Raw genomic sequence first — 26,166 nt, forward strand, 5'->3', positions numbered from 1 at the left:
GCCTTTCCCCTAGACCCTTCTGTCGTTGGGGAAACTGCCTTCTAAGAGAAGAGGAGGACACCCCGCTGCTTGACCCACTATAGAGGTTTTAATAATCCTGGGCGAGGAGGACGGGGACGGAGGGCTCCGTGGGGCACTCACCGCGCCCCCCCATCTTGCCCTTGCCCGGGGCCTCCCCCACGGAATGCGGGGCTGGGAGCAGGTTCCGGATCTCCCGGACGCCCTTGGGGCGCACAGCTGCTGAGTGAGACGGGGCGCGCCAGAGGTCCCAGAGCAGGGGAGGGGCGAGAAGGTAAATTGAGGCCTCGCCCCTTACCGCTGCCTGCATACCGCCGGCCGGGAGCCCCAGCTTGCAGCCAGGCCGAGGCCAGACTGCCCAGTTCTGCCAGTTCCTAAAACCCAGTTGGCTGAGCAGCAAAACGAAACAACCCAATCTCGGTCTAACTCAAGTCCTTTCTTGCAAAGCTAGGTTGTGCGCGGGGGCTACCGGATCTGAGTCCGGCTGCGGAGCGAGACAAGCTCGCATCTTTGCAAAAAGACACCTTGGAAACCCGCAACGCAATGACACCGGCCGGAAGATCTCGCCTTGCGACGGGGACCATTTGGTCTGTGACACTGGGTTTATTTGTATTTTTAGCAAGAGGAAAATGGGTATAATGGGCTTAACTGACGTTTCCAAGGCTGTGAGTAGCATATGGCAAAAATGACATAAAGTTTTATGAAACATTATAAAGAAAACAGACCGGGGATTTAAGTTTCGTGCCTTCCCCCTCCCCCTGAAAGGGGGGGAAAAAAAAAGTAAAGAAACTGGAGCGTTTGGGAAGGAACAAACGCTTCTCTGTGGAGTTGGTCTCCCTTCCCCCAACAAAAACAAGAGGTCCGGGCTCGGAGGAATTTGAAAGCAGCGATCTGCCAAAAACATTGTGAAAAACTATGGGGGATTCATTGGAAACAGATGGGCTTTTTCAGCTTTAATTCTGAAATTCTCTCCCTTTCTGACACAATAAAAACAAACAGGGGGCGACGCGGAATGTTATCAAACAGGAATACGGGCTCGGTGGAGCCGGGTCCGTGGGCATCCCCGCGTGGGCGCGCGCGTGGGGCGGGACGGGTCCCGGAGGAGGGCGCGGGCGGGGACTGGTGTGGGACCTCAGGGGCTCCACCCCCGAGTACCCGGCAGGTTTGCAGACTGGTGGGCGAGAAACCGGAAAAAGTGCCCCCCGCACTGTGTCCAAGCCTCCTTCTCTCTCTCCTCCCCGGCCCCTAAGGGGCGCCTTCCCGGTCCCCCCCCCCCCGCCCTTCGCGGAAGGAGGGAGGCGCCGCCGGCCCCTGTGACCTCCCCGCGCGGCTCCTTTTCCTTGCAGCCCTGGCGGGGGTCCCCCCGGGCATCCATCGCGCCCTCGCCGGGGCGCGCGAGAAACAAAGACCCGTGGATATGGGAGGCGGGGGCCCGAGGGGAGCCGGGAACTTCAGCCCCGACTCGCTCGCACACATGTGGCCCAGTGCTGCGACGAGGCGCGAGGAGCGGGTGCGGCGGCCCGGCCAGCTGTGCCCTGGCCAGGGGCAGTGCCTTACCTGCGGGGAAGCTGCAGAGAAGGAAGGCGAGGGTCGGCCAGAATCCCAGGGCTGAACGTGCTGCCCCTCTCCCCATACCCATCCATCCAGCTCGGCCTGTTACCACTAGCCTCTCCCTGGAAGAAGAGTTTAGAAGAAAAGAAAAGAATAAATCACGCTGCGGAGAAAGGGCAGCCTCGCTCCGCCGGCGGGAGCAGCGAGCCGGGAGGCTCGGTCCACCTCGGCCGCGGGCGCCCGGCGCGCCCCCCTCCCCGCGCGCCCCTCCCTCGCCATCCATCACTCCGGCCCCCGCCAATGTCGGCGCGGCCCCGCCGCCCCCGCCGCCGCGCGGCCCGCCCCCTCGCGCTCGGGTTTCAGCGCGGCCCGCGGCGGGTGGAGGGACGAGGAGCTGGGCGGGGATCGAGGCGGCCGGGCTGCCGCGCTTTGCTGCGGGGACATGGGGAACCGGGGGCCGGGGGGCGCGCCCCGGGTCCGCGACCCCCGCGACTGTCGCGCAGAAAAGGCGCAGTCCCCCGGACGGCCTAGCCCTGCAGGGGGCGAGGGCGGCAGCGCGCCCCCGCAATCTTCCCCATAAATATCCAACCCAAGTAGAAACTGCGCTTCGAGACAAACCCCAGGTCCCCTTTCCAACTAGACTGCCGTCCTGAAGCCGCCACCGACACCCCCTGGCTCATTTCTCTCACTCAGATGTGTCCCCAGTGCAGGAGGCTGAAAAATCCGCTTCTGAGTTGGCCGGGGTTGGCCGGGATGGCCCGCTGGCTCTCAGCTACTAACGCACCTCGAGGCTCCCGCCCGCCGTCGCCCCGGGGCCACCCACCCTGCCTGGCCTCGGCCGCCTCCAGCATCCCCTCCAAGCACCTCGCCGCTTCCCGAGGACTTGCCCTGGCTGCGCTTCTGAGTTGGGGGCCTTCGAGCCTGACGGAGGTGGCTGGAGGACAGCTGCCACCTCGGGAGAGGTGCGGGTACAGTGGTCCCCGCGGTGCGCAGAGCCCGGCAGCCCCGAGGCCACCAAGGCTGCTTTTGGGAGGACATTAGGTTGGTGACTTCCCTTAAGTTGGTCGCTTATTTTTCCAGGAGAAAAAGGTCTCCTCCCCAAGGTTCCCTGGGCCCCGCAGCTCTTCTGCCGCTGTTGGGGTATTTAAGAGACTGGCAACTTCCCCGGAGAAGCATCTTTTGGATGGAACACAAGTAGGCCAGAGCAAGTGTCTTTAGTCAAATTAATTCCTCCCTGGGCCCCCCTCACCTCACTTCCAAGCCTACTCATCTGGTGCTTTGGAAAAAAATTCTGAGTTTTGATCCAATTGAGATGTTTCTCTTAAGTGCTATCACAGTCCTCACTCGCTGAAGGCCACACAGGCTGCGGGCCGCGTCTGGGTTAAGGCTCTGCGCGCCAGGAGGGGAGTGCAGCTCCAGAGCAGCAGGCTTTGGGCAAGAGGAAGAAAGCTCCCTGTCTGTGAAGACAGCCCAAAGCACTGATGCTTGTGATTCTGACTTCCACAGATCAGTCAAAGGGGGAAAGATGCCCCAGCCAGCTGTGCCCCGGGGCAAAGGGAAGCTGTTGTTTCCTTAGGGCAAAAGGCCACGGTGGCACTGCTCGCCTTCACAGTTGGGGTGCCACCGTATTTTCCTCAAATATTTAGGCCTCAGTCCAGCAGACTCTAATTATCATTCCCCTCAAACGGGAATTTGAAGCCCCGGTTTGCAAAGTGTGACAGATTTGTCCAGTGAAAGCCACCACCTCAACATCCAGGTCTCGAATGCCGTTCTCCTCAAGCTCGGCCCCTCCTTGGGCCAGACCCAACACTTTATTCTACGGAATCACACGACGGCCCTGGCACACTGAGGCAGGCACACAGCCAGATGGCACAGATGCACCTCTGAGGTCCACCAATGAACACCATGTGCTGGACTCCGCCTTGCACAAGTTAGTCCTAAAGCTTCTGGCTAATGAGAGAGAAGGGGTCCATTAGCATTCCCAACAGCCCCAGCAGTAAATCATCCAACACCATTGCAGCAGCATCTTCAGGTCGGAGAACATGGCCCAAGACCCAGCAGAGGCCGGGCAGGCTTCAGACGGCCCGAGTGCGGGCCCTTCCAGCACTGTCCTTGCCCAAGAGTGGATCATTGGCAGCAGGACTTTAAGCCTCTATGCCTCAGTTTCTTCATCTGTAAGGGGCAGGCTGATAATATCGTCAGCCCCAGATGGCAAGTGAATACAATTCGGGAGGGGCACCAGGCCATGGGAGCTCCCCAGCCTTCCTGCTATGGGATAGACCGCCATTTTGGAAGGAGATCCAATTCTTATGACATAAGCAAATAATTTGGGAAAGGGATGCAAAGGGCTTTTTCTCTCACAAGGAGGAACATGTGAGGCTGAAGTTGGACATCACAAAAGTGCAGATTTGGCCTTTACACAGTTTGGACTCTCAAGACAAATCCAGTCCCAATACAGCAGTATGGGGTCGTGCTGACCTCGAGGAATCTGTCTATACCGGCCAAAACAACCAGCTTATTGACAACTCCCGAACTCTTTGCCAGAGTAAGAAATTCTTGAAATGTTGGGTTTTGGAACTAGCACTCCACTCGCCATAGAAACTTGCTTAACTCAAAGCGCAGTGGACTTGAGACAGTCGGCTCCCATTGTGGAGTGTGATCCCTCACTTGGTCTCCCCTGGGAGGCAGCCTGGCCTCGGGGTAGAGACCTCTCTTGCCTGGCTCTTGCTCCCTTCTCCCAGCCCTGGCTGTGGAGGCCCCACCTTGGAACCCTCGCCCCCACCTCTCCCTCTTCACCTTCAGGGGCTAGGGTTGTGTGGTGGAGGGGTAGGGGGCATCTGAAAGGCCAGCTTCTGCATAATGCATAAGGCTGAAGCCCTCCCGGGGTCAGGAGTGGGTGGGGCCACAGCTTTCCCTGCCACAGGGCATGAACAGGGGTTCCCAAATCCAGGGCCCGAGGCATCAGTCAATAAATCTCTATCGAGGATGCTGCCTGCTAAGCCCTGGGGGATAAAGAAATAAAGAAGACAGCCCCTGTCTTTGAACTATTGGGAGAAACAGATATTAGAGGAAGGTGAGGGGTCAAGGAGAGGTGACTCGTGACTAAGTGCCTGGAGAAGGCTGTGTTACCAAAAAGGCGGCCGTGTTGCAAGGTGTCTTGAAGGATTCATTTTTAGTGAGAATGATGGTAATAATGGCTAATGTTTCGAGGTGCCCTTACCTTATGCAGGGGCTGGCTAAGTACTGTACATTTCTAGACACTTCAAGCTGAGTGGGTTCTCTTATCATCCCCATTTTGCAGATCAGATAACTGAGGCCGAGTGAGCTTATGTGCTCACCCCATTCCCGGCTAATAAGCTGCAGAGCGGAGCACACCGAACCCCACGCATGACTGACGGAATGTGCCATTCATTCCAATGATTCAAGTCTGCCCTGGGCTTAACATCAAGGCGAGACACATAACTTAACAATCACTCTCAATAAAGCATAACAGACTAACGGGGGAGACACAGAACACAGGCGCCAGGGGCCTCCAGCCCAGCCTGGGGCGCAGGGCAGGAAGTTTTTCCGGTGGGAGAGTGTGCCAGGGGAAGATGGTGGGCGAGGGAGTGGGGAGCAGGGCGAGGAGTCCAGGTAGAAGGAGCACTGAGTATTCCACATACCAAGGTGTGGCTTGCCCGAGGAGCTGGAAAAGCTCAAGGATGGTGAGGCTGCAGGAAGAGAGAGCAGGAGCTTGAGAAAGCCCGTGAAGGGCCAGCACCCGGGAGCCCCACCCAGGGCCTCGAGAAAGGGAGGGATTTATTCTTTCAGGAGACCACCGTGGGGGGGTTAACAGTAACATGGATGCCCAGGCCCCCCTCCGGAGCAGCTGAATCTGAATCCCTGGAGGGAGGGCCTGGGCATCAGCATTTTTAATGAGCTCTCCCAGGTGACTCATGTGTAGGGCCTCGCTAGGTTTGTGAGTTCAATCACACTCCGTCAAGCCTGGGTGCACAGAAGACCCAGGTTGAGTCCACCAGTTTATCCTCCCGGACTTAAAGTCAAGGCAAGACAGAAAACTGAATAATCACTTTCTATAAAGCAGTGAGTGGCACATGAGCAAGCTGACCAGTCAGAGTCTCTCCTGAGACTGTTGCTATGGGGGACGCCCCAGTTCTGGTCTCTGATTCCTACATAGGATGGGTCTGGGGGTAGCAATATGATGATAAGGGGAGTGTTTATGAGTGTTGTGGGTCCAAGGTGTGTTTGCAGAGTTGTTAGACTGTTTTTACTAAAGTTGCATTTTATCGGATGAGCTTTCTGGGGACTGATGGAGATTCTCAGGGCTAAATCCCCATGCCCCTCTTCAGCATGAGATTCTCCCCATAGCTCTTCCTTAGCTCCACTAGGACCTGCTCCAGCCATGAGCCAAGAAAGATCCTTATTTTGCTGAAACTGGTTTAATTTGGGATTCTCCCCCTTGTAGGCACAGACTCCTGACTAATAAGGAGCCAATACTGGTCCCAAGAAGCATTTTTGCCAACCTCAGAAGCGCAGGGGTATGCTGTCAATGGCTTTTAATCCATCATTCATTTACTAGCGAAATTTCTTGAGCCTGATTCCCTCCTCTCCCCCCCACCTTTGAAAAAACTTTTACCATGTCTTGAGGATCTCAGTTGCTCCAATTTACAACTCAGAGCAGGACCCAATTCTTCTTTTTAATTGATCCCTCCAACTCCTCTTTCAAACTCCTCTTTCAAACTTCAAGGGCTACCTGGGTCTGCTCGTCTCAGATTTGATGAACCAGACCTTGTTCACTCTCTCCATAACCTTCAAGGTTTTATAGACTTTGATCACATCACCTTTCTGGCTTCCTATTTCTACACTAAAGTCTTTAAAGAACAAAGAGGCACAGCTTCTCGGCAAAGCCTTCTGTCTGGGTGATTACTCACCTTTCTACAGTTCTGAGATATTTTTCTCGAGAAGGTCGTAAGACTGCCAGGTTTGGCGACGGCCCAGGGAGAATCCCTTTTTGGCTTGGTTACCATTTCTGAGAGCATTTTCTGAGTACTTGGTCCTGCACCGCCTTTAGGAACAAACATTTTGCAAAGACCCCCAAGATCCCTTTTTGTGGCTATAAACAGACTGGACAGAGTCCGTTTTCTTGTAATTTGGATTACGTTCTCCTAAACGCATTAACCGAGGCTTGCCCCTGCAAAAGCTTAATATGCACGTTCTTGCGAACTCGTAAGCTCGTCCTGCAGTTACTCACCATTTGTTTGCCATGTCTCTGCAGAGCCTTCATTTCATCCACAGGCCCAGAACCATCTGAGCATCCCTCCTTCGGATGATCGATGGACATTTAAATGAAGTCTGGGAGTACCAGAGATCCTTGGGGATCCCCACTGTTTATAATTCTTCATCCAGAAAAGTACCCGTTTCTCCTATTTTTTGTCTCCTGTCTCTAAAGACAATTCCGATCTGTGGGAATCCCCCCCCACCCTCTCGCTCTGGAGCAATTTGCTACTGTAAATGACCCTTGGGTGCAGCTTCGTCAGAAAGAATTCCGAGAGTCTAAACATAATCCATCCCTCGGTTTCTCCCTCGTCTCCAGGCCTGTTTCTAGCTCCTCGAATAAGGCTAACAGATCGGTCTGGCTTCACGTTCTCTTTTCAGAAAGTGTGCTGCTCTCTTTGTCCAGTTACTTGGGACTTTAATAGGTGCTTGGTAATGTTACTTTTTAGTATACATTCCACCAAAGTGGCTATTCAAAGTGACCTTTCCTGGATAGGTGGGCTCCCTCTGTGGGCAGGGGACCCAGCGTGCATGCCCTTAGGTGCAGGCCCGGTGTGGAAGGACAGTCGCACATTCTGGCCACCAGGATATCACTGCCATCTTTAATTACCACTGCTCCCTTCCCTCCAGATGGTCCGGGATGGAGCGCCACAGAATTTCCTTGACCTGTTTGTTTCCATGACAATTTAGGAGGCGGCTTCTCTTCTTCCAAACCATTTGTGAGTCTCACTGTCCTGACTCTGGCGTTCAGACCCTTCCCTGCTGATTTCAGAAAGTCTTACAGGGTGCCCCTCCTATGTCCTGTCTCGTTTTCTCAGCTTTTGCCAGAGGCTTCCTTTCTGTCTGTGTGCGCACTATTTCATTTGCTTATATTCTCCCTCCCTCGCCATGAGAGACGCTTATGCTTAGTAATTAAAACATACAGATTTTATTCCAATATTGTAATGGTGTTTTGAAACACGCTTTTCTTGACATTCCAATAGCTCTCTTTAGAAACCGAAGAAGCAGCTTACTTTCTCTTTGAATTCTTTTATATGGATTTAAAACACAGTAGCAGATTTTATTTGCTCTTGGACGTGTCTTTAGATGCGTGTGATCAGAGTAATGACATTTTTTTCCCCCACATAAGGCAGATTCTTTTTATTGACCGTTTTTCTGTTTTACTCATTCAACAAGTAATCGGCTCTGAGCAGGGGTCTGGGATTCTCAGAAGAGCAGCAGACAGTCCAGGTCCCCTCCAGGCAGCCCAGGGGGTATTGAGATGCGGAGACAAATCATTTCAGCAGCGTGCTCTGAGTACTTGGAGAGGGGTGTTTATGCGATGTGTCGGGAGCCCCACATTTATGCCCCATCAGCATTACTGCAAATCCACTCGGGACTTTACAGAGTTGGCAAGTCTTTAGAAGCTGGGGGTCAATGATGCTAACTTCTTTCCCAAAAAGGACCACTGTCTGCAAAGCATGATGTCACTAGTACCAGATTTGGTGATATCTACATTAACATCAGCCTTACACTGTCTCAGAACACCCTCCATTAAAATTTCACCTCTTGGACAATTCACATCAGACTGCCCCATGGCTTAGCATTCATGCTCATGAGTCCACTTTCAGGAACAGAGTCTGGGAACATTCAGGGCGTGGCGGACCACCTCAGCATGTGACAACTGTACAGAGTGCCCCCTCCCCCAAGAAGCACACCCCTGCTGGTAGGCACGGACACATCCATTGTGCTGGAAAGATAGAAAAGAGATCTTTTTAAAAAAGAAAGTGCTGGAAGAATAAATTTTCTGGGCTTTCTGTTTCCTTCAACCTAGCATCACATTCATTTTAAAGAAGTGAAACAGTAATATATGCACACGTTAAAAAAATCAATTTCCTGTTAAACGAAATTAGGTCACTCTCTCTGGAGGCAATAACTCAACAGCTTCATGTGCATCTTTCTAGATATTTCCATGTGCATACAAGCACATATAAAATCAATCAATCTAGCTATCATTTTACCAAAAACTATTAGCAACTTCCCAACTGCCCCCTCCCCCGTGGGTATTTCCTATTTTATTTTCTCTCTCAGTTAAATAGTCCTATGAACCCCTCCATCACGGCAGGAGTTAAGCAGTCAGAGAAGAACTGAGTGCACAGGGGATTTACAGATGTATGTACAGGTAGACTTACATATAAAATAGCCCATGTGAGGGATGCCACGTGCCTCTACACAGCTACATTCTCTTCTCTTCCTGGACTCTGAGCTCTGTTTCAAGATGCTTATTCTGTCCCTTCTCATTTGGAAGTCAGACAACTCACATTTACCCCCACTTACACTGCAGAAGGTAAGTAACCTGCCTGAGGTCACCCAGCTGGCTTGGTGGCAGAGTGGGGTTTGGGCAAGTCTGGGTGACTCCTGGCTGTCATGCCACCTCTGTGGAGCTCACCAGCACCTTCCCAGGCACGGAGATGTCTGGTCTCCCTCTGCCTCTGGGAACCCTACTCTACGTTACGTGCTCATCCTCTTGCCTGGAATAGAAGCAATGATCCCTCTGTGTTCCCCCAGCCTCAGCCCAGGCTTCGGAGCCCTTCTGATGACCTGCTAATTTCTGGGTTCACATTTTCATGGTATTTGGAAGCCCCTCCTTCTGTCTTTTCTCATCTCTCCTTTTTTTAAATTTTTTTAGGAAGATTAGCCCTGAACTAACATCTGCTGCCAATCCTCCTCTTTTTTGCTGAGGAAGACTGGCCCTGAGCTAACATCCATGCCCATCTTCCTCTACTTTATATGTGGGACGCCTACCACAGCATGGCTTCCCAAGCGGTGCCATGTCTGCACCTGGGATCCGAACTGGCAAACCCTGGGCTGCCGAAGCAGAACGTGCAAACTTAACCGCTGTGCCACAGAGCCAGCCCCTCTCACCTCTCCTTCTTGACCTCTAAGTTTCTCAGAAAGCTCTTGGAGCAGCCACATTTTTTCTTTTGATACTTCTCCCACTTCTCCCTACTTGAGAAACAAACTAGTGTACAATTGGAGTTTCAGATATGAAAGCCTCCCTCACTCTCCTCTTGAGCCTCTGGTCTGCGACTCTGGAGCACACCTACTATGTGGTCTACAGCTTGCAAATTCCTCTGCCTCCAAAGCCCAGAATGAAAGTGATAGCATCTTTGAATTGCTTAATCGACAGTGTTGAGACTGAGATTTTCTAGACCTTGCAGTAGATACGGGGAAAGAGAGAGACCTGGGATTTGCGGTGGCTCTACCCCAGCTAGGTGGCCCCTGCACATCCTGTCCTATCCATGGACCCTCACCTTTGCAACCTGCAGAATCATGGCCTGGCTGCCCCAGAGAAGTCACCCAGCTCCATAGTCTGGTGTCTCTATGGATCCAGTGAACTGATGTTGGCTCTGTAATTAACTGGCCTTGCCGACACTTGAGTCCAAGGAGCCATGCTGGGGCCTCATCTGTAACATTTCTGGGTTCCCCAAGCAAAAATGTTGCCGAGCGAGTGGGAGATGTTATTTGATGAGTGACATTTTTATATTTTAGTGTCAGCGTGAAATTCTTCAGCAATAATCCTCAGCAATAGTACTGTGTACCTGAAACCACACCTTAAAAACATTTAGTAACCTCTTGTTTTAAAGCAACTTTCGGATACTCATACCGAGATGCACCAGGTTCCGGTAATGGAGAACAGACCACCCAGCGTTTACCTCTCCCCATTCCAGTAAGTTCTTGGGAGAAGAACCAGCTTGGAACCATTTATCCACCAAATGGCAACTGTTTGAACTGACAGTGAGTCTGTGTCTCTCTCTCGACCAGCAGAAGGCTGGAATATTTGGATTAATGAACAATTTGGTGCCAAGCGCAAATACCATAGACATTTAGCAATAGGAACAGATAACCAAGTTATTCATCAAGTTCAAAATTGTTTAGAATGGCTAATGCAAAGCTGAAATAAAGAAGATCCCTAGTTGACGGGAGGTGGGGAAGAGAGCCAATCCAGACAGAAGAACAAATGCATCGCTTTGTGTGACATTCTCTCTACCACCATGGTTTTCCTTTTAAAATTTACTGGAGGCTCAGGGAATTTCTTCACTTTAACATTAGAGAGGCAATACAGCACACTGGCTAAGAACAAGCAGCCTGAACCCAGACTCTTAGATCTCACTTATCCCATCTGTACAATGGGGATATACTTTAGCTCCCTCAGAGTCATTGTGAGGATTAAATGAGTGAACACAGTAACAGACCACTCAGAACAGATGCTTGGCATGAGTAAGTGTTGATACGTACTTGCCAATATTAGTTTTATAGCATGGATAAAACCATTGTTTGGATTATAACAGAATGTCTACTATGTGCCTGATTCTGCTGGAGCCTTTCTATGTATGGGAACCGAGGGGAAATGTGCAGAATTCTCCAAGGACTCTGGGATAACCTTGACTTCTGGGGGGGTTCTAAGCGCATTATCAGCCATGCTCAAGTTCTTTTGAGCAACCACCATAAGACAGAGCCTCTCGTGTAACTGGAAAGTCATCTCAACTACATGATGGCTACAGCCATCTCCATTTCGTAAGTGAGGTCGCTGAGACTCTGGGAGATGAAACGACTTGTCCAAGGTCACCAAGAATATAAATAGCAGGGAGCAGCTCAAACTCAGGCCTTGTGATGCCAAGTTCAGTGTTCTTCCCACCAATTACAGCTGCTTCTTATATTCACCTGGGGTTTACTGTTTTCTGTTAGTCAAATAATATGCTCCGTATGTATAATGATGGGTCATGCCTTAGAAGTAGGCATATGTTCAGACACACACTGTTTTCCAGAAACATATAAAAATGTTTTAAGAAAAGAAAAATTTCCCTGAACGATCTTCCCCACCCCACTAAAATCTTACAAAGTCAAAATAGTTATATAGAATTCTTTTTCTTTCTTTTGGATGCTAAACGGTATTTTTTAGGTCAAGTTTTCATAGCGTACTTACCCAGACTTAATAGCCTCTGAATGACAGTTAAATATTACACAACAAGAAGATGTTAAGGTAAACCTACCTATATTATCATTTACTGTAGTCCCTTCAGACCACAAGCTGTTCAGGTCATGTCTCAAATTCAAAGCCAGATGGACTTCGGCCCCTAGACATTGCTCATTGAACCAGAGAGGGAGGGCTTGGGCGCCATCTTGGCTTGCTTTGCCTTGCCCTCACTGACTCTTGGCCCAGGCTCAGGGTGGGCAATATGTTCCCTACCAGACCCGAAGTCCACAGACTCTGCCGATAGCATCCATTTACTCATGAAGAAAGCAGACAGCTTGGAGTGTAAGGCTCTTTCTTCTCAAAATGCTCTCGGCAGAGAAAAATAAAAGCAATGGAAAAGGGTGCATGAAGAGGGTGGCATCTGGCTTTTCCTTACCATGTGACCTTGAGACACCCAAAGACACAAAATCAAGCATGCTTCTGGACAGTAAGGGAAGCATTTTAAATTCAGTATTCTGAAATCTGAGTATCAAACTACTTTAGCTGCACTGACTGATGTAAAACGACATAAATTAAACTCCCATGAATCTCCTGTTCTGGGGCAAATGACCTGCCAAACTTAGCAGTGAGGGGTTATTAGCAAGTCTGGACCCACGAGGGGGTGCTATTAGGAGTCTCCTAATGTCTCAGGGGAGCTTGGCCTCTAAGCTCTGTGTTTCTTTTTGCTTTGCCTCTCTTGGATAAATGGAAGCCCATCTGAGAAAATGCAATTGCATTAAAAAATCTACTTCTTATTTATACTTTACCTCTTTCCATAAAGGATATTAAATTAAATGTAAATGAGAGTATATTATCTGCCAAAACTTCCAAACAAACATTAACTCTCATTCTTTTCAAGGCATCAATTGTTTTGAAGAAATTCTGTCCTTTTTAGTATTCTGTGAATGAAATCTGCATTTCTGTGTGTTCTTCTGTTATGAATCTGTCAAATTAACACTTGTTAAGTGAAGCATAGGCCTCCAGATGGTGAGCCACGGCTCAACAACAGACCACAGGAGAAACTGAAATAGAGAAGTTTATTATTCACAGGTCCTGGAGGAAGTATCCAGCATGCCTTGAGGGGCCTCGTGGGGAGGTCAGAGGGCAGAGACAGCGAGAGAGAACCAGGACCTGGGGCACATGCATTTTATTAGGATCCAGGGGTAGAGTGCTTTGGGGTTCCCAAGCTAAGGCTGGACTGGCCACTTTAAACCAAAGAGGGGGATTTTGGTGAGCCCCACAGGGATCTTGGGCAGGTCCCGAGAGGCAGGGGACACTGCTGATCACAAAGGCTGTTGGGGGTTCATACTAGCAACTTACATTTGCTTGTGATTCTGCAGGCTGCTATCCAGGGCATGCGCTTGCACAAGGGGCTAGGGTCCGCTGAAGGCCCCTGAGGTCTGCTTGGCCAAACAAAAGGATGCAGAGACAGGCATACCATGGAGAAGCTTAGCTAAACTCTCACAGCCCAGTGGACATGTTCTTGTAAGAGCAGTCTATTCTTCAGGACGCCAGTGCCAGGAGCTGAAAATGCACTCTGGCAGCAAATTGCTAAGACACCGAGATGGCCCCGCCTTTGCCCACCTGAGGTTTTCTGAGCAAGGCCTCTTTGCAAGCCTTCATCTGAACAGGTGAAAGGGCATCCTTGCAAGGGGTAACCAGCAAGGTCTTCTAGTCTCATTAGACTTTGATAGAGAGGATAAAACTTTGTGAAAGTGCCTTGAACAACTAAATATCATGGTTTTTAATAGATAATCTGGAGGGAAGAGACATGGCATGGTACAGATCAACTGGGAAATGTACAAAAGACGAACAGGAGAGTGAATTCTAAAGTAGAGTGTCTGCACTGTGCTGACAATGCTAATACCACAACAGAAGTTTCGGAGGTCATCAGGGGTGAATCTCTGCGTGTTTGTATGTTTCTCCCTAATCTTGCTTAAAGAGGTCAAGGAGAAAATTCCTCAAAACTCCTAAGGAGGAGGAAAAAAAGTTTGCATCCACATTCAAGAAGAAAAGTGTGCTAAGAGTAAAGTAACAGTACTGACACTCTTACTGAGGATTTACACAGAAAACCTCTGTTCACGAGGGCAGGAGGAAAGTATTATCAGGGAAGAGGACAAATTGTTGCTCTCAGCCAGGGGCAAAGATGTTGAGATCTGGGAGTCCCCGAAGATGAAACAATGAGACATAAGGAGAAGCTAGGATGGTAAGTCCTAAACAATGCCCTAGTGAGAAAGAAATCAACAAGGTTTAGGGCATTTTTACTAGAATCTACAGGCAGCGGCCTTGTTTTACCAGATAGATGACAGAATCTTTTGTTTTCAAGTTTTTGCCAGATTTTCAGGCTCTGGCCAACCCGGTATCTTGATTCCTGAAAGCTCTCCATCTCTCAGTGTTGCTTTAAACAAACAATTGAAAAAACGAGAAGTAAACTCAACCAGCAACTTTGTAATTACTCTCCCTATAAAGTTTTTGCTACACGTTAATTCTTTACTCTAGCAACATATATAATAGATACAATAGATATAATAATTTTATAAGTTGAGTAGGTACATAGTGCATTTTTATACTTGTCAAGTAGCAGTGTTTTTCACTTTTTAAAGGGGGCTATAAAAGATGTTTGCATTTGTTTTTCCAATTTCTGCCCAAATTTCCAAATTTCTTTTTCCTCTTGTCCTTAGAATTGTAAAGTTTCACATCTCAGTAGGCATTCTTGCCCCCTGACCCCTAGGCTCTAATATGATACAGCACGTTCTACTCTTAGGTCAGACCTGGCTAAGAAATTGGGCATCCTTTTAAAAGATGTTCATTTATCACCAAGGAAACTGACTTCTGCCTGACTCTGTACGTGCAATTGGCTGAGGCAGTTCTTAATTTTTTCCACTGCACTGTTCATTGCATAGTTCTGTCGTTAAGGAAAGGGAGGGTGAAATTGAGCTGTTGTTCAGTCAAAATAAGAAAAAGAGGAGCCTGTCATTTGAAGAGGACTGTATACCAGACACCTGGGAAAGTCTGAAGCCTCTCTTCTTCAGGTTAAATTTATGCTGAGTTAAGTTTGTTGAATGAATAAACAATGAATGTTGTTTGAAAAGCAAAGCCATTCTCAGAACTAAAGCGCCACAGGAACGCTGCAGACACTTAAAAGTTACTTAAATTTACCTTTGGGATATTATAAGTCAAGTTCTAGAACAATGATCTGTAAGGAGTAGTGTCTTTGCATTTCACAGAACTAACAGATTCCAATGAGTCTGTCACTGGTTTCCAACAGTTTCTGTTTATGCTCCGTTTCACGTGGGTATATCCCGTCTCTTTCCCTGGATGGCAGACCTCGAGAGACTGGTGATCATACCTGCTAAAGCATGACGAGATTTTGGGACCATACTTGGTAAAAGGAAGTCCTTGAGTTTAATTCATTTGGTAGCAAGGTTGTAGGGAAAAATGCACCTTAAACCCACAGAACCCTGGCTATGCCCCTTCACTTCTCTGGGCATCAGTTTCTTCTGAGAAAGGGAAATGAAAACACCTGTTCCTGCCTGCTTCCAGGAGCCAGCGAGCATCACTGTGAGAGGGGCTTGGAAAACTGCCTGTCCCAATGTTAGGGATGCTCAGTACCTATTCATTTTATTTTGCATCTCCTCATCTAAGAATTCTTCTATTTGGCCCCACACGAGGCAGCTGGAGAGCCGAGTCAAGGGGCATGTTAAATAGGAGCTTCTCATGCCTCCTTTCTGTATTATTATACACACTGGGGAGATGCAAGTCATACCTTGGAAAGGCTCGTAAGGAGAGAAAGCAGATAGAGCCTTCTTAGCAAAAATCAGAGAAGTTCTCCTTGAATAAGATGCCAGGTTACTGCCAGATCCTTTTTGTCACAAATCTGATTATTAAATAAACACCTGCAAACGAAGAGTGACTTTGAGACAGCACAGGGGGTGGGGAGATAGGCCACCCACCATTCCACATGCCTGTTTGGAGTATAAGCACCTGTCTGTCACCTGGGATGGAAATGATGGGAGCAAGCCTATTGAAACAAGGAGGCTGGGACCTCCCTCACCACCACCACAGCTCAGAGGGTCTCAAGGGGCAAGAGTCTGCACCACAAGCAGAACACCACGCTGCTCTACAAGGAACCCACGTACCCTTCAGATGAGGGAGAACCCAGCTCATTGCTAATATCATCTGGCCTGGAAGGTGGCAGCAAAAACCAGCCACAGAGAATGTGAAGCCCGCCTGGATGTGTGGGTGCCCCACCCAGAGCCTTTGTCCCTTCTGTACACCATCCAGCAAAGTCAGCCCCAGTTGTTAATTGGAGATCACGACCCTTATAAAGGGGGCTGGCTTGTCACCTGCTGTGGTAGTGGAACAGCAGGAAACCTCTTCTTTGTATGTGCAAAACTGCTATTTTTGGTACACTACACCGTTCCTGTACAGAGTGGCACAGACCCTTTCCCAATTCTCCTTCAGCTGCCCTTCAGAGCACAGCCAGCCTCTTTTCTGAGGGTCGCGCGGCTCAAGATTTGCCTGCAAAGTCACTTGTCTGGGCTGCACGGGAGACGAGCAATGTCTGTGCGTACGTTTTTCAGATTTCTGAGATAGACGCCTGAGGAAGGGGCATCCTCTTACCAGCAGGTGACATTATATGTTATGTTTTTGCTGGAGGATCCTAAAGCCTGGTGGAGATGCTGGCAGATCTCCTTGAGGTGAGAGCCGGCCACTCAGTACGACCTGCAATTCTGTCCCTTGAGTTCGGCATGCTGAGCTCGGGTCGTGGGGCGCCCCGATCCACTCCCGGGGACTGTAGATTCACCGAGAGCTACTCTTCCCAAGGACGCCAGGGCTAGTTCCCTCCTCACCACCTCGCGAGGGAGTCTCCTACTTTGAGAACACCCAACTTCGCTGCCTAAAGGGAACACGCAGCTCGCCATTTCCGCTAGATGGCGCGGTTTCCCTTAATCCGCCCGCAAGACTCCCGATTTATAAAATAAATACAGTCCAACGCCTTCTGAAACCACAGCATATCATAGCAGCTTGCAGGCTTCCATTAAAATCGCAACTTGGGGGAACTGACTTTACCTCCTGGCAAACCAGTGTAATTACTTACATTAACAGGATGCAACCAAGAACCGCATCCTTGCGTGCCCCGCATCGGCCCTCCTCCTAAATACACCTGTCCCCTTGCCCCAGCTTGTTCCCTGGGATGAGCCACGGCGCGAGCGGGGTGCGGACTCGTCCACTCAGGAACACCGAGGCTCTCGGGAAGTCCTATCCCTTAGCACTCATCCCAAGCCCTGCACCTTCCCGCGCAGTGGCGCTCCCAGGCGAAGGACTGCCCCGACCCGAGCCCAGACGGAGCGCAGCGCCGACGCCCCCCCGGGCAGGCCTAGGCAGCCAGGCGCGGAGTAGGAGGAGGCGTCCCGGGCGAGTCGGGCCAATGGGGGTTCATGGCAGAACAGCCCGGTGGCCGGCTCCGTCCCAGACTGTCCCAGGCTCCAGGGGCCGGGCAGCGCGGCCGCCCCAGGAGGAGGTGGCCTCGCCGGAAGAAGGGAGCTCCCAGCCCGCACACAGTGGAAGAGCCGTTCGCTGGATCTGCCCAACCACGCGCGCTGCCGGCTGCCGGGGGAGAGCATTTGAGGAAAAAAGAGCAAATACCAAACCACAAAAACTTTACTGCTGCCAAGAGCGAAAGCCATCGAGGCGCAGCAAAGCTCCAAATCTGGGCAAGACGGGAGCAGGATGAGACGCGGCGCTGGGGAGCACCAAAGCAGGGCCGGGGCCCCGGCAAGTGTCGGCGGCGCTTGGGGATGTCAGAGCTGGGTCCGCCCCGCGCCCGGCCCGCGCTTACCTTGGCGGCTGCATGAGCCCCTGCGGCCCGCGGGGGGTGGCGCTGGCGGAGCTGCGGGCGAAGAGGGGGTGCCGGGGCGCCTCCGGTCGGCCCCGGGGTGAGGAGGGAGGGGCTCAACTAGTGCGCGTCCCCGCCGCCCCGGCCGGCTCAGCAGCGGCCCGGGGCACGCCGCCTGCTCCCGGGCTGCATGCCTGCGAGCGCCTGGAGGAGCCGGCCCGGGAGCGAACGGCTGGTGCCTCTCCACCCAGCGGCTCGGGCGGCGCAGCCCGCGCTCGGGAGACAACTGCAGAGTCGGGCGGCTCGGGCCACCCCTCCCTCGCCCGGCCCCCGCCCGCCACCGCCGAGCGCGGCGTCGCGAGGTTCCTTTGAGCGCCGAGGGGAGGGGGCGGGCCGAGCGCCCGGGGCGCGGGCGGGGGGCGAGCGCGGGCGGGGCTGGCGGGAGGGGGCGGGGGAGACGGTGGGGGTGCGGGCTCGGCTGGCCCCGCCCCGCCGCGACCGCACCCTCCCGCATCAGCACCAGTTTGGGGGCTGGGGAGCGCGCACGCTGGCAAGTCAAGACTTCCCCAAACGCGCGGGTTACACCGGCGCGAGCGGCAAGTGCGGCGACCCTCGAGGCGCCTACAACTTTCCTAATCTCTGCCTGAGATGCCGGAGATAGTCCACGACGGTCAAGGGGGAGATACCCTGAGGTTCCTGGAATGGACGTTCACATCCAGGAGAAACGCCGCTGCTTTCTGCGGAGAGGCACCTTTGTTCTATTGACGTGTTATTTTTGTTTAAGAATCTTCTTTTTAAAAAGTCATCCATATGTGTTCAGTGTGTAATACACTAATACGGTCTTGCGTACGATTTTACGCAACTCAGGCATCTCTAGAGTGAAAAGGAGACGGTACCACGTCCCCTCCCCGTTGCAGCCGCTCCCCGGGGGTAACCTCGAGTCTGCTGCGCTGCTTTCCAGCCCCTGCTCTGCGCTGTTAGGTGCACAAGGGCGGACTGCAAGTGGATTCTCACGGGCTTTTCAAAAGAATGTTTCACCATGCAGCGCATGTACACACTGGCGAGAACACGGCCGCTCCGGCAGCGGTAGATCCCCCGAGGCTCCCGGAGTCCAGGGAAGGACTCTTACAGGGAACAGCAGAGAGCCACCCAATCGCCGTGTGCAAATCTGAAACCCCCGCTGGGGGCTGAAGTCAGCCTGAGCACACAGCTCACGCCCACATTAGCAATGCACGGTTAGAGAGACTGGCCGGTGCGTTTTAGACAGGGTGACGACCTTCCTGTTCTTACGGAAAACAAACTGTCTTGCATTTTGATATGATGAGAACTCTACGGATTTGCGAAATGAAAAGGTAACATCCACATTAAAACACGATCGTTATTTATGTTTGTGGTCTTGAGGGATGTGGTTTTAACTCAATATTCGGCATTTTCTTGGCCAAGTGTATTGAGAGAATCTATAGCTGGGATATAAATAAAATCCATGTGAGTGAGCGGGAAGGGCGTGGGTATGGAGATGCTGGTTTCTATATTAGCTCTGACCTTGGGCAAGACGTTTAGCTCTGCTGGGCCTCAGTTTCCCCATCTATAAATAGAGGAGTTATACTAGATGGTGTGTGTATGTGTGTGTGTGTGTTCCAGCTGGAATATTCCATGAATAACTGATTTCTGTCCTTATTCGTCTTTCAGCTCAGCTCCAACATCTTAGGGAATGGCTCCCCAGCACCCCAGCTTTTCCTTCCTAATGCTGATCTCACATTGCCATTATGCACCAATTAGGGTTACCCTTCCATAAGTGTGGGCCTCTCCCATCAGCCGGTAAGCGCCACCAAGGCAGGAACTAGGGCCTGGGTCATCATCGCATCCCCAGCACTTGACGCAGCATCTGGCACGTAACAGGCACGCTAGGAGCATCTCTGAAAGACGATCACCCAGATAATACGTTTCCCACTGCTCTTCCAAATTGCCTGGCATTTTCAAAAGATCTCTAAGTGGAAACATCTCATTCTAAAATGAAGCCTTTGGAAAGTGCCCAGCAGGGTTTTCCCATCTTGGGGGACAAACAGTCCACTGTGTAGATGAGGACAGACAATTCTTAGCTCAACGGCAGGCTGTGGAGGCGGCCAGGCGCTATTCACCTTGATGAGCGTGGTCTCCCGTGGAGAAGACAAGGAATATTAATGCTACTCATTAAGTACTTGATTAAGTTGGAACCATGCACAGGCAGTTGCAATACACACATGAGCGCTCAGAGTTAAATGAGGCCGTGGGGTGTGTTTAGGGTGCAAATTAACAAATATACATGCTTTCAACCAACAATCCAGAAACATCCCTAATGTGAAGCTCCGGGGTATGCTTGTCTGTCTTTGCTGCAGAGGGCCTGAATTCCTTAAAAATATGAATAGGAAATAAGCTAGCCTGGGTTCAAGAGTTAAAAACAAAACAAACTAAGGCCATTAAGTGACAAGGGGTGGGGGCGTGAATGCCTAATGCAGCACAAGGCTAGTATCTGTAGTAGTTTCTCGTCAGAGGCGGAGTTGCCGAGGGAGAGGTAAAACCTGGCCTCGAATTTATAGAGGAAAACAGAAGAGCTGGGGTTTCCACCTCCTTGGCCGCTCTTTCCTTTTCTCTTTTTTGTGAGGGCTACGTGCCGTTGCCGGGTCCCCCTCCATGTCCCTTGCCAAGGCTTTCAGTTTATGGGGAGAGGGCGCTGTGTTGGTGGGGCTCACGGGGCTCCGGCTGGTGGAAGGAGGCATCCCAGGCAGCACAGAAACCAGGCTACAGGGTTGTGGAGCAATTTGCTGTCTCTGTCTGTTTCGGATGAGGGGTGGCGCCCTCAGAAAGTAGATTCCTGCTGAAATCGATGAAGGGTTTCTTCTCAGCTGATGAAACAATGTGAAATGAACTGCATGACTCTTCCATCAGGTCCAGATGAGAAGCTGTCCCTTTGGCTTGGGTGCCACCCCATTACGTTTTTCTGGGGATCTTGGGTTCCAAAGTAAAAGGACAGCCTAAAGGAGAAGCAGGTCAGGTGTTCCCATAGGAGCCTATCTCACCCTTGGCTTCGGCGAGACACAGGTGGGAACGTGTGCTGGGCAGTGACTTGTTCTGCACTGATGGGAAGAAGCTGTGCGAGCTGGATGCCTCCCAGAGGCAATGCCTACTCTAATAAACTCAGCGCATTTCGTGTCAAGCACTTACTCCACAGCTGGCATCGCGCAACCCTGCAGCAGGCGTTGACTCGAGGAACACAGCCTCTACCCTTAAGACGCTCGCAGTTCAGTGGGGGAAAGAAAAGAGAGCAAATAGGGCTCAGTGGCTGGTGTAGGGGGAAGGGACCTCAGCAGCTCCATTTTCCAGCTCATCAGCCCCTCCCCTCATACAATCATAGTGAAACACGGTGCTCATGCAAAGGCAGCTTGAAGGCCATTCTCTGGCCTTCCCTTCCAACCAGGCTGCTGCTCCGAAGCTCCGATAGACACTTCGGGGTTGACACTGCAAGTTAGAGGGGAACAAGGGACAGAAGGACAGCGCAAATACAATGCCATCAAACTGGGAAAGTCTTTATGGGAGAGTTGTCACTTGAGAAGGTGTCTGATAGACAGATTTGGTTTCAATGTGTGGATGATGGGGAAGGAGGAACAGTATTCCAGGTCAAGGAATCACATGAATAAAGGCCTGGAAATGGCAAAAAGTGCACAAGTTCAATAAGGAGTGATTAAGCCTAGTTGGACTGGGTGTACTGGAGAAGAGACGTGAAGTAGAAGGGAGGTTAGGGCCTTATGGTGGAGAATCTTGGTTGCAGAATGAGCAATAGGGAGCCATTGAAGGTTATGGAGCAGAGGAACGATGTAAGTGAAGCTGTGCTTTAGGTAGGTCAATGGAAGATGGTTTGGAGAGATAGGAGGTGGAAGACCAGCTAGAAGATTCTATTAATCTTGGCACAGTGTTATCGAGAGCATGACTGGAGTGCTAAGAGAGTACTGGCAAGCCCGGGACTGATGGGAGTCCCAAGTGCTTAGCAGGAATGGGAGATGGAGGAGTACCCAAGTGTGGGAGGTGGCGAGTACTCATTACAGAGGCTGGGAAGTCGTGAGGAGGAGCTTGGACGGGGAGCCAGCGGATGGCTATTGGACCCAGCATCATGGTCTCAGCGTGGGAGGGAACCCCAAAACCATACTGAGAAAAATCACCTGCTTTTCCACATTTGATAGTATGTACATGTGTTTAAGCTAAAAACCCAGTGCCTGTGCCCATCCTCAAGAAGCGAGGCCTTATTAACTCATTGTTTCTCTTTCATGTTCTTTCCCACAGGCCGCCGGAAACACTTACACCCGCCACTCTGGGGAGCGAGCTCGTGCTCCGCCTTCTGCAGCAATGCTGAAGCTTGTGCAGGAGGAATGCAGGGCTGTCACCTCTGGTGAAAGGCACCAACGTCCGTCCGCAGAGCATGCTCTCCTGGCACGCCATTTTCCTGGTGGGCTTCGGAGTACTTCGTCAGCCTTGTGAACCGTGGGGTAGCTGGTCTCCAAGTCTGGACCCTTTGGAAGGAGCTCACTGGCTGATATAAATAAATTCTCATTGATCAGCTAGGGTTTCCCCTTGCTGACTAACTCACCAACATCTTTGGAAAGTAAGATGATTCATTAACACATGAAAGCCAGATTCCATGACTCCTCCAAGCTCGCCTCTCTGGAATACACCCAATTCGATGAAAAAAAAAAATCAATTCCTTTTCTAGCAGAGTTAACATTAGATGGCATGATCTTTTTTATTTTGATTTCTCAATTGTTAAGCATTTGCTGAGAACAAGGAATACGGTACTTAATTCAAATATTTTTATAAATGAACAATAGTATGTAAAAAAAAAATTCCCATACCTCCTGCGTGGAGGGCTTGTTGATTTTGGTTTCCAACCCAAATTGGGTTTTAAAGGTACACCAAGCATTGAATCTAGTCCACAGAGGAGACAAGTTCAGCCATGGACAGGAGTGGAGAGACCCAAAGATCTACCCTTGTCTGGAGGTACTGTTTGAGGGGTTCAATTATTTTTTAACAAAAAGAGTCCACTGGTATTTAAAAATATATAGATCGTGTTGAGGTGGTGTATCAGTTATGGCAAGGTGGACTGCTGTAACAAAGACATCCAACAATTCTATGACTTAAAGAATAAGTTTCCATTTTTTCTCTCCTGCATAACAATCCAGGTGGGCTTTCTAGGCTGGTGGGAGACTCAGCTCCAGGTGGTCCTTCAGGGACTCAGGTTCCTTCCAGCTCATCGTTCCACCGTCCCCCAAAGTCTCATTGTAATCTGCATCATTGAAGCTGGTTTGCTGCCAAGCCTGGTTTGCAGCCTGTGGGAAGGGGAAAGAGTGTGGAGGAATGATGGTTTCTGCTTGCATCATCCTTTCTTCTAATAGTGCACTGGAGAAAGTCACATGTCCACACCTGGCTGCAAGGGAGGCTGGGAAATTAATGTAGTCAGGCAGCCGTTGTTCTGTTTCTATGCATCAAAGGAGCTTAGACTTTGGTGGACAGCTAGCAGCTGGGTGCATCTTGTTGAGGATATAGCTGAACCTCAGTAGGGAAGGACTGGAATTAGAGCTGGAAGCAACTGAGGGGAACAGGCTGAAAGAGGGCAAAATCCTAGAGTCATCCATCTCTTAGCAAATACCATTGGTACCAACTCCCAAATAAATCCAGACTGCCCCCATTTCTCTCCATCTCACCTCCTACCCTAGTCCAAGCAGCCCTCAAGCCTTGCCTGGACCACTGTAGCAGCCCCACAGACTGGTCTTTCTGCCTTCATCCTTGTGCTCTCAAATCCATTTTTTCACACAACAGCCAGCGTGAAGTCTAGAAGCATCAATGAGATCATGGATCCTGTTGGAGAACTGCAATGTCTTCCCATAGCACCTAGAATAAAATCCCAGCTCCTTACCTGGTTTACCAACCCTCACGTGATCCAGTCCCTGCCCCTCTCTGAACTTATCCAACACTCTGCCCCTCTTTCACTTTAGCTACATGGCCCAACTGTATCTAAACATGCCATCTAAAGCTGGCTCCTGCCTCAGGGCCTTTGCACTAACTGTTTCCTATGCCTGGAATGCTCTCATTACTTTCTCCTTCTTATTCAGATCTTAGTTAAAATTGTCAGAAAGATCTCTATCATGTCACTTACTTTAATTCTCTGTATAGCAGTTATCACAATATGCTAATTTTCAACTAATTTATTGTTATCCAATCCCCAGACCCCATTACCTTAAGAAATGTATTCTTTGTAAGAGCAAAGAACTGTCTATCTTGATCTTTGATGTATTCCTATCGCTTAGTAATATTTGGTGAATGAAATGGGTAAACCAGAAAAAAAGTGTGCTTACTGTTTGTAACCCTTCTAAAACTTAGCAATATATTTTGAATGCCTTTCCAACAATTACACAACTATCATATTATATTATATTATCATATTATATTCCTCTGTTCCATTACTTAGATATACCGTAAGTGATTTAAACAATTTCCTACTGTTGGATATTTAGTGAACATCCTCATATAGAGACATCTTTGCACATTCTTCATTATTTCCTAGAATACCTTTGCGCATGTGAAATGATGGAGTCAAAGGATATGCATGTTTTTGAGGTTTGATATATAAAGCAAAACTGACTTCCAGAAAAATTGCAATCGTTTCTACTCCCTCCTAAGGGGTGTCAATTTCCCCAGACCCCAGGAAACCAGGACTATTACAACTTTTTATTTTGCCAATTAGTTGCACTAAAAATGGTATCTCATTGGATCGGTTCACATTTTTAAAAAGTTGCCAGTGATGTTGAACATTTTAATTCTATTTGTTGGCCCTTTGTATTTACTTCTTTTGTCTTTTTCTAACCACCTATTCATCTCTTTGGCCCTTTTCAAAATGAGGCTTCATCTCCAAGCCTTATTTCTGGTTGTCAGTTTCCTCTTTCATCCTCAGAGGCCCACATTCAGGTGCGAGAACATTTTCAGGATGAAGGAAATTGATTCTTGCTTTGCACTCCAAGTTCCCCAGAAGCCGCCCCCGCTTCCTCACCATTAGAACACAAATTGGACCGTGGGATGCTTGGGAATGTGCCTTTGTGAAGAAAAGGAAAAGCTGACTGTGAGAAGGAGGTGGGGATGATGGTCACAGATGCTTCCCCTTTTAGAGGTTTCCAATTCCTTACAAGTTGCTTTAGAGTGACAAGGGGGAATCTCTCTTCTGGCACAAAAAAGTGGCCTCAGCATCTTTATCAGGATAAAAGTCTCCATTTCTCCATCCTGCAGGCCTGTTCAGAGCCAACCCAACCGCAATTAGAAGGGCATCCTTGGAGCACCAAAGCAGTGCAGACCAGTTGGGTCTGGAGATGTCTTCCCTGGTCTTTGTGGGGCATTTGGAGTGACTTGGGCCTTGTGGTGAGTTGTAAGCAGACAGAATCCCTTCTATAGCTGACACCAGGGCAGGCCACATCCCTGTGCTGGCCCAGCCTTGGGCCAGGCCTCCATCACCACTGAGATGGAATCAGAAGTTTCAGACTGAAACTGACCTTGGAAACTCACATTTAGGAGGTGGTGAACAATGGTTAAAGAATGGAAACAATATTTTTGTGTTAGTTTGCATTTTTCTGCTCTTTCTCCAGGGAGGGGATGGCTTCCAGAGAGTCAACTCATTCTCATGTACATTTACCCGAGAAGTTCACATTGGAAAACTGGGGCTCTCACACCCACTAATCTTTCTGAGAGCTGATGTAGGTGTAGCCGGGGTCCCCACGCACAGCCAAGGGAGGGGACTGATACCCCAAACCAGGGCTTCTCCAGGCTTTCCAGAAAGCTCCACGTTGTCGACTAATGGGCTGTCCGTTAGTCTAGGCATTTATCTTTCAGTGTGTGCATGCGTCCACGTATGTGCATGAGTTAAGCACCCTTTCTTAGAAGAAATGATGGTGATTGGAGAAAGTAATTGTTTAAAAAATATCCATTCTTGGCAAAATAAAAAGCTAGCTAATGCATATTTGTTTCTTGCTTTTTTTATTTGTGAACTCCCCTAATCATTGGATCTACTACGTCGTCCACTGACAAGTTCTCCATGTGGCCATGACGTTTTTTTAATAGGAACCTTTTGCAGTGAGTCCCAAAAGAAGGACACCAACTTTCAAAGCTGGGAAGGCCTTTCCTTCCCCACAGTGGGAACCAGGGCCCCTCTGGCATCACCCCAGGCCGAGGCAGTGCTGCCAAATTCAGGTGGGCCTCCCCCAAGCCAAGGGGCTGCCTCCACTGTGGAGGGGTGGGCCTGGCTCAGCCCATGGGTGAGGCTGCCTTGGTGCAGAAGAGCGTTCTCTGATCATGGGCCCGAGAAGATTCAGGAGGCAAAGTGAGGGCCATACCTCCTCCATCGCTAGTTCTCCCTTTCTTCCTTCCTGACTCGCCGCTTCCTGCGATTGGATTCATCCTAGGAATCTCAGGATCTCCA

General features: G+C 50.1%; 1 protein-coding gene and 1 long non-coding RNA gene across 3 annotated transcripts in view; one reads left to right on the forward strand and one right to left on the reverse strand.

Annotated features, from left to right (window-relative positions):
* Positions 1–18,207, reverse strand: part of RGMA (repulsive guidance molecule BMP co-receptor a) — a 43,108-nt gene extending 24,901 nt beyond the window's left edge. The window contains exons 1-2 of one of the 2 annotated variants that reach the window (XM_023650851.2): positions 17,682–18,073; positions 1,576–1,691 (exon numbers count right to left, since the gene is read on the reverse strand). In XM_023650851.2, coding sequence (XP_023506619.1) covers positions 1,576–1,691; positions 17,682–17,695 — 130 coding nt within the window. In that variant the 5' untranslated portion in view covers positions 17,696–18,073. Of the gene's footprint in view, positions 1–1,575; positions 1,692–17,681 lie in introns of both variants that reach the window. The other variant, XM_070267354.1, reaches the window with a different exon arrangement.
* On the forward strand, positions 18,184–25,705 carry LOC106782208 (uncharacterized). The gene is made up of 2 exons (XR_001379118.3): positions 18,184–19,030; positions 21,993–25,705. It is a non-coding gene; the product is annotated as an uncharacterized lncRNA (long non-coding RNA).
* Positions 25,706–26,166: the final 461 nt, after the last annotated feature.

The sequence above is a fragment of the Equus caballus genome, chromosome 1 (assembly GCF_041296265.1).
Source record: "Equus caballus isolate H_3958 breed thoroughbred chromosome 1, TB-T2T, whole genome shotgun sequence".
Taxonomy (NCBI): domain Eukaryota; kingdom Metazoa; phylum Chordata; class Mammalia; order Perissodactyla; family Equidae; genus Equus; species Equus caballus.